Raw genomic sequence first — 8,338 nt, forward strand, 5'->3', positions numbered from 1 at the left:
CTGCTAAAAAGTGAGCCTGTGTGGCTGTACTCTCATGCAAAAGTAAGCAGCGAAAGGGCTTTCCGCGAATTTGCGTAGCAAATTGATACCATAGGGCATATAAGACACAATTGGATGAATAATTAATTAGGAGACCCGTTTAAAATTCTGATCGCGCCACTTTCGTACACGACACACCTTCCTCATTCAACCTGCCAACGTCGTTAGATGGGACTTCACCTCACGTGCAAGCAAGCCGAGCTTAGTAATTTTAACCCTAAAAATTAAAATAATAAACCGTTATTATTGTATAATCCTTAAACAAATTAATAATATCTAAGAAGGCAATTCACAGCCTAAGCATTAGTTGACCCACAAGTTTAAAAAAATGCAATAAAAACAGAAGAGAAAGAGAATCGATGAGCTCCAAATGTTGTAAACGAAATCCAAGTCGATGGCAGCATCCGAATTGCATTAATTTTATACTCTTTTTTTTATTTTCTATTTTGATGGCTAAGGAAGCCGCTAATGACACCCATCTAAAATAATCTCTGTTGTGGAAAATGCATGAAAGTGATATTGACACTCTCTTGTTTAGGTAAATGATACCGAAATCCATCTCTTGATTTTTACACTTCTCTAAATGGTTGTTAGAGACTGTCACAATTTACAAGCTATCAACAACAAATCAGAAAATGTAAAATAAAGGTGAGATTGATACAGGGGAAGTGATATATTCGCCCCCCTTTTCTTCCCAGTGTCACCCTCTTAGTGTATTTATGACCATGGTTTTAAATTCCGACCGAAATCCGACCGACACCGAAATGCATCAAAACCGAAACGGTCATTTATTTCGGCCGAAATTTTGGAATTTCGGAAAAAATTTGTTTTTTTAATATTAATTTAATATTTCACCAAAATTTAATATGGAATTAAATATTCGTTTCGGGTTATGTACCAGATTTCGACAGAAATTTTGAAATTTCGGTTAAAATTTCAAAATTCCAGGCAAAATTTTAAACCTTGTTTATGACTAGTCTTTTTTATACTATAAGTGTGGCCCGAGGAAGAAAAGGGGGTGAATATATCGTTTCACTTGATGTAGAGGTGGCAAAAGGGATAGTGTGGGGTCAACCAGTTTAGCGATCCAAACCATTCATCTTCTGGGCCATACAATATGGATGGGCTAATGAACCAAAGATCTCTTGCATCCTTTTATTGTAGAGATTTTGTTTTCATTTTATGTCAAATAATGTCAATTGTTACATTTAGGGGTGTCAATGGACCCAGACCGAAAGGTACTGAATAGGATTGGACAGGATTTGGGTACAACAACTGAATCCGAACAGTGTCCATTGAATCTATATACTAAGATTGGGAATTTATTTGGACCCAAACATAGCCACAAAATTCGATGGAGCGTCCGAGATCCAAATTTGGGGCCCCAATGTACAAAATGCAGTACATTTCATGACTTCATATTTATGTTCATTTATTTCATTTCATGAGGGATATTTTGTAACATTTAAGAACCCTACTCAAAGCAACAAACAATATTTCATTTTTCCATTATTCGTTTCTATGTCCTCCTGGAACAGAAATCCCTAATTGTGTAGAACATAATTAGGACCTAGGAGAGTCCGATGGACGATCTGATTCAAGATCATGACCAAAACATGGGTGGATCTGATCCAAAGTAGATCTGCTCATGGTGCGGTTGCATCCCTTCAGATCATGTAGATTGACGGCCAACAATGTCAAATCCCCGCTCGGATTGTCCCAGACCCTCAGATCAACAACCGGGCAATCTGGAGGGATGCACATTCATAACTTGACACCCCTATTATATAGACCAATGGAGAAGATTTTATAAGCATTACTTATCCTCAATGCAGACATAATATCACTGGGTTGGATCATGGAAAAAGTGATTTATACCTAGACCTGGCAAGAATTGACCCGGACCCACGGGTCGACCTGGCCCGCCCGTAATTTCCAGGTCCGGGTCAACATTTTGTCACCCGTTTCTAAGTTGACCCATAGGTCAACCCGGCCCTCAAAACTGGGTGGGTGGGTCTGGGTGGACCCGTGGGTGCGCGTAAAAGTGAAACAAAAGTAGTTTTTCCGTAATTGTCGTATTTCTAGACCTCTTCTTTGTAGTTTTTTACCTAATTGTCATATAAAGGTACTTTTTCTGCAATTTTTCTACTTTACAACACTTTTTCCGTAATTTTCCTCCAAAACTTTAGTACCTTGTTATCGCTAGCTTCTTTGGGTACTTATTATTGCTATCCACCTTTCCAGAAGTAGTATTTCCATGCAATTTTCGCTAGGTCTAATAAGACAAATCTCTCAACACATACAATTGCAAAGGATGGGCGAGAAGTAGACCTTGGAGAAGGTGGCTAGCTAAAACCTGTAAAAACAAAAAAAAAAAAAAAAAAAAAAAACCAGAAAAAATAAAAATTTACTAAAAACACGTGGGTGACCCGCGGGTTGACCCGGCCCGTACAGGCCGGGTGCGGGTCCAAGATACGTCACCCGTAAATTTTTCTAGGTCATTTTGACCCGGCCCATTTGACCCGGACCCGTACGGTCGGATCAAACCCGGCCCGGCCCACCCTTTTGCGAGGTCTATTATACCTGTACCTTTGTCATCTCTTGAAATAGGGCCCACTACATAATACTTAGATATTAAGAAGAGTGCCATACTGCCATTGTCAAAATAGCGAGGGGGTGTTCTTCTTCTAGTTTTCATAATCGTAGTCCTCAGTCCTCACTTTGTGAAACACATTCCTGATTAGCCACTCATACCGTCTTGGGAATTGTAACCTCCTCTAACAGCTAATCCGAAAAAAGTGTAAAATAGTGATAAAAGTGACAAAAAACAAAAAAAAGAGTGCAGATATCATTTCCCAGATATTTTATCATAAATACAAGATCAGCTGGTATAGATATAAGGAACATGATGCCGTAGATAAGAGGAAGTGAGAGCAGGTAAAAAGGATTTTATAAATTTACAATAACAATATATTAGTTTGTTGATTAATCTCTTTCCACCTAAGATTGTCGTTACAACTTACACTTGATGACGATCACGCACCTTCTTGCTTTTCGCTTTTTCTGGTTTCTCGTTTCCCTTTCCCTTTCTGAATTACAGTAAAAATTAAGGCAGAGAGAGAGAGAGAGAGTAGTATAAGATTTGAGTAGTGGTAGTCTTTCTCTCTTTATCTTTCAGCTGGGAGGTGTTGTCGGCGCTCCACATGCAAAATTCATGTGAGGGTTATGATGGAAGAGAAGAAATCTGAGAAACCCATATGTTATTTTGAGTGAAAAATCTGAAAATAGGGAGAAAGGAGGAAAGGGTAGAGACCCATGTATGAAAATTTTGAGAAAAGGGAAGAAACCCGTGTGGGATTTTGAGTGAAAAATCAAACCCATGTTTCATTTTGAGTGAAGAATCTGAGAGAAGGGAGGAGAATACTTAAGTGGGATTTTGAAAGAAGGGAGAAAGGGGGGGATGAAGATGAGGAGGTTGGGTTGTGATGAGGAGGGAGGGGAAGGGGGTGGTGGGAAGGTACCAACAGTGATAGTTGGGGTGAAATTGGATGGAGGGAGTAGAGAATTGCTGACATGGGCTCTTGTGAAAGTAGCACAGACTGGAGATAGAATCATTGCTCTTCATGTTCTCAACACCACTGGTAGTATTACTTACCTCATCTCTGTTTTTGTGTGTTTCCCTCTCTCTCTCTCTCTCTCTCTCTCTCTCTCTCTCTCACACACACACACACACACACAAAACTAGAAGCAACACCCAACAGAACCCCTCTTTGCTTCTTCTTCTTTTTTTTTCCTTTTTTCTTTTAAGTTTGCCCTCTCTCTCTCTCTCTCTCTCTCTCTCTCTCTCTAGTAAGCACTACCCAACAGAACCCCTCTTAGGTTTTTATCTTCTTCTTTTTCTTTTTTTTTTTGCATTTTGCCCCCTTTCTCCAATGAGAATAAGCAACACCAAACAAAACCCTCTTCCTCCTTCAAGCATTTTCATCCTTAAAACATAGGAAAGTCTTTAATTTATGCATTTCATCCCGAAATTGATTAAAGTTTCATTCACAGAGGTGATAGATCGAGATGGGAAATCCTCACTCCTCTCTCTAGTCAAGGCCTTTGACTCCGTACTCACCGTCTACGAAGGCTTCTGCAACTTAAAACAGGTTCATTCCTTCTCTTCTCTAAGTGTTTCTCTCTGTTTCCATTATATTCTTCTGTTACATTGTTGAATGGAGTTTGATTTGATCTTTTTCAGGTTGATCTCAAGCTTAAGATCTGTCGTGGATCTTCCGTGCGCAAGGTACTAGTCCACGAGGCAAAATCTTATGTCGCCAGTAAGGTCATAGTTGGGATTGCCAGGAACAATCGCACCATTGGGTGGGTGATTTTTATTTTTATTTTTAAACCCTGAATTTATCTTAAATTTTATTGATAAGAAAAAAAATATTTACAAGAGGACATAGAACCTTGCCTCTAACCCATCAAGATACAAGAAGAGCAAGAATAAAATCACTTTACAAAATATTTATTTAGTGCGAATATAAGGGATACGTAATTGGTCACATCTAACAGCTCCTCTAGAGTTAATGGGAGTGTAGCCCAATCCCAGTAAACTGCATTAGGTTGAATTTCATGAATTTGTGGAACTTAATTGTTTGCAAAAATACCTTGGTTCTTTTCTATCTCATTCTGTTTTTGTTATTCATAGAAGAAACGATTCCATGTATTGTAGGTGTTCTACTTCAGTGGCTAAATACTGTGGCAAGAAACTCCCTCTTGATTGTTGTGTGCTTGCTGTGAGTAATGGCAAGGTGGTTTTCCAGAGAGAAGCTGCATCGACCACTGTCGTAACCTCATCAGGTTTTTTTTTTCACTGTAGTCTCTTCTTCGATAGTTAAATTTTGATATTCTATGTTTTTTTTTTTTGAAAAAGAACCCTACGTTGTTTTTTAGTCCTAACTTTGCAGGCACAATGTCCGATATTGTATGTTTTCTCCTCATTTTTCTTTGATTTCAATTTACTGAAACATTGGAAATGACACAGATGATCGCTGGAGGAATACTAGTTTATTTGGTGTGATTCATCGCACTTTGAGTAAGAATTCCAAAGCACTGAACAGAGGGAATTCTGAAGATCCTAAGAATGGTCAAGAAGATCACCAAGATCCAATGGTGGATTCTAGTCATTGTCTTAGTATTGTCACCAAAGACTTGTCGGATTGCGGTGGGGTTTCTGTGGGTAGTAATTCATCTTGCGATTCTCCGAGACAAAAGTGTTCGATCTGTGGACCTAACCAGGAAGTGGCCCCTTGTTCAAATGCTCAAGAGGCTGAAGAGGCCATTGATGACTCCTTGGCGCTCGTCCCAGTCCAGACTTTAGAGGGTGCCTCAAGCTCAATCTCACTCTTGATACAAGAATTGCCCGAATTGAGACCCGGATGGCCCCTCCTCCACCGTTCAATCTTACCCGATAGGCAAGCTTCGGAAAGATCATCTGTTAGGAAGATCTCCGTAGTTCAATGGGCAATGCGGCTGCCAAGTAGGCATTCCACGGTCGCAGCTCATCCTGATCACAAGCCAATGAAAATGGAGGATGGACCCAATTTGGAAGGAGAGAGTGGCGCGATAGTTCTAGTAGGAGATAATGACTCTCCTGGCTCCAATTCAATACATGACGATGAGTCGAAAAATTTTCCGAAAGAATTAGAGTCTCTTTTTGAAAAGTATTCATCCACTTGCAGATTGTTCAGCTACCAGGAACTCATGTCGGCAACATCCAACTTCTCACCGGGTTTGTTTTCTTGTCCTTTATATCCATTAACTGGGTGGATTTTGGCTTCTTGAAATGTTACTTTTTTCTGATGTTCTTTGATTTCTATTTGTACTGCAGAGAGATTGATTGGAAAGGGAGGGAGTAGCCAAGTTTACAAGGGATGTCTTCCCGATGGGAAAGAATTGGCAGTGAAAATTTTGAAGCAGTGTGAAGATGCATTGAAAGAGTTTGTTCTGGAAATTGAGATCATCACCACCTTACATCACAATAATATCATCTCCCTGTTTGGATTTTGCTTCGACGATAATAAGCTTCTCTTGGTCTATGATTTCCTGTCAAGAGGAAGCTTAGAAGAGAATCTTCATGGTACATTATACTTGTTTAGACATCGAATTTTCAAGTTCATAAGATTTTGTTTTCTGATTGCTCATCTCTATTTGATCTTTATTATTTACTAGGTAAAAAAGACAATCATTTGCTTGGTTGGGGTGAGAGATACAAGGTGGCTCTCGGTGTAGCCAAGGCATTGGATTATCTACATAGCGGAAGTGCTCAACCTGTGATCCATAGGGATGTGAAATCTTCGAATGTTCTTCTTTCTGATGATTTTGAGCCGCAGGTGTTGTATTTTCCTATACTTAGATATGATCTATCTACTCCTTGGTTGGATTAGCATGTGTATACCTGTCTATATATCTGGTCAGAATCATCATACCTTCTCATTTTTGGGTTCAGTTATCTGATTTTGGACTCGCTACATGGGCATCGAAATCTTCATCACATATAACATGCAGTGATGTTGCGGGGACATTTGGGTTCGTCACTTCTGTCTGGCCTAATGTTCTTTTTGACATGATTGAGAGGGAAAAAAAGATACTAACTCTGTTTGAATCCAATCCTTACAGATATTTGGCTCCAGAATATTTCATGTACGGGAAAGTAAATGACAAGATCGATGTCTATGCTTTTGGTGTTGTACTCCTCGAGCTTCTTTCGGGAAGAAAACCCATAAGCAACGAGTATCCCAAGGGCCAGGAGAGCCTGGTTATGTGGGTAAGTCCACAATTGAAATTTTTCTTATTGATTTCTCATCAAATTTTTCTCCACTTCAGTTGCTCATGATACCCAAATGCCCAGGCGATGCCAATTCTTCGTAGTGGGAAAGTAAAGCAACTGTTGGATCCGAGTCTTGGTCATCAATATGATAATGATCAAACGGAGAAGATGGTTCTAGCTGCTTCTCTCTGTATTAGACGTGCACCTCGATTTCGTCCTCGTATGGCCCTTGTAAGTTACCTCATTCCACATTTAATTCTGGCAGTTTTCTTCAACAAGCACCCCTTCTCATGTTTTGAGTGAAAAAGATTTTGTACTAGAGGCTGGAGATGATTTAATTCTTTTTTTTTTTTTTTGAAATGGTAAAAGTCTGAATTAAAAGAAGGGCCAGGCCCCAAGACCAAGAAGGTAAAATTTACAGGCAGATAAAATGAACAAGCAAAAAGAGATAAAAATTGACATATCAAGGCGAAGAAAATCAAGGATAATTCAATTCATTTTCATTCATATCAGTTCTATCTCTCCTGACTGCAGATCTTGAAGCTACTCCAAGGGGATGATGAGGTAACCAAGTGGGCGAGATTACAAGTTAGCGCTTCGGAGGAGTTTGATAGTCTGGATGATGAAGCATATCCAGCGCCCAATATACAGTCCTATCTAAACCTTGCATTGCTTGATGTGGAAGATGATTCTCTCTCCATTGACAGCTCTGACTACTTAACTGCACACAAGTCTTTGGAGGATTATTTGAAGGGGAGATCGAGCCGGTCCTCGAGCTTGACTGACTGTCCTTGAAGGAACGAAAGTAAAAATCGTCCCTGGAATTTTTGTTTTTGTTTTGTATAGTCATTTGTGATTTGATTTTTCTTTGTTTGCTTACTAATGGGTCTTGGATGAGAGGTTGTTTGCAGAACCATTACCCTCCTCCTTGACTCTTAGTGTCTCAGCCCAATTTGGGCTGGTTGTTGGAACCTTTTTCAGTTTCTTCTGATCCCTTCTTGATCAAAAGCTGAGAAAGTGTGAGATTTGAAAGGCCGGATTTGTAGTAGAAATGTTTTTATATACAATTCCATAAGGTGGAGCCCCTTCAAGGCTGCAACCATTGCTTTGACATCGTACAAAGGCTCAAAAAGAGCCTTCAAGTTGTTTTTTTAGTATGGTTATAAGATTTTGGATGTTTTGAGTCTAGACCCACTTCATTTTCTACATTCAACTTGAGCTCTAACCCATTCACTGACCATAAGTTGTTTGTTCTAATGAGATTGATATGGCCAAGCAAGCTCTTTGATCATGAAAAATGCTATCATAGGTTGGCGCGTTTTTACCAAGATGTAATTTTGTAATTACAGATCTTGGATGGTCTGATTGCTTAAATTTTCTTTTTTACCCCTGATTCTCTCAAACTGGTTCCAGCAAATATCTAATTATTAGTTGAAACATTTCTGAATCTAGGACTAATTTTAATGTCATTCCAAATGATCC

At 39.3% G+C, this 8,338-nt stretch overlaps 1 protein-coding gene across 1 annotated transcript; it reads left to right on the forward strand.

The window, feature by feature from the left end:
* Positions 1 to 2,939: 2,939 nt before the first annotated feature.
* On the forward strand, positions 2,940 to 8,044 carry LOC143864826 (protein kinase STUNTED-like). Its single transcript, XM_077375675.1, has 11 exons — positions 2,940 to 3,680; positions 4,093 to 4,190; positions 4,283 to 4,404; positions 4,760 to 4,887; positions 5,072 to 5,818; positions 5,918 to 6,166; positions 6,259 to 6,419; positions 6,536 to 6,615; positions 6,706 to 6,853; positions 6,938 to 7,087; positions 7,391 to 8,044. The coding sequence occupies exons 1-11, from the start codon at positions 3,500 to 3,502 to the stop codon at positions 7,649 to 7,651; spliced, it is 2,325 nt and encodes a 774-aa protein (XP_077231790.1). The 5' UTR covers positions 2,940 to 3,499; the 3' UTR covers positions 7,652 to 8,044.
* The last annotated feature ends 294 nt before the right edge of the window (positions 8,045 to 8,338 follow it).

The sequence above is a fragment of the Tasmannia lanceolata genome, unplaced genomic scaffold (assembly GCF_043159265.1).
Source record: "Tasmannia lanceolata isolate RefF3 unplaced genomic scaffold, GAP_Taslan_0.1 ptg000054l, whole genome shotgun sequence".
NCBI classification, from domain to species: Eukaryota; Viridiplantae; Streptophyta; class Magnoliopsida; order Canellales; family Winteraceae; genus Tasmannia; species Tasmannia lanceolata.

Bases quoted from the DNA above. Each gene is read 5' to 3' on its own strand.
- LOC143864826 (XM_077375675.1), top strand. From the start codon at position 3,500: ATGAAGATGAGGAGGTTGGGTTGTGATGAGGAGGGAGGGGAAGGGGGT. The intron at 4,405-4,759 runs GTGGGTGATTTT...CATGTATTGTAG, and splicing joins AGGAACAATCGCACCATTGG to GTGTTCTACTTCAGTGGCTA. The intron at 4,888-5,071 runs GTTTTTTTTTTC...GAAATGACACAG, and splicing joins CACTGTCGTAACCTCATCAG to ATGATCGCTGGAGGAATACT.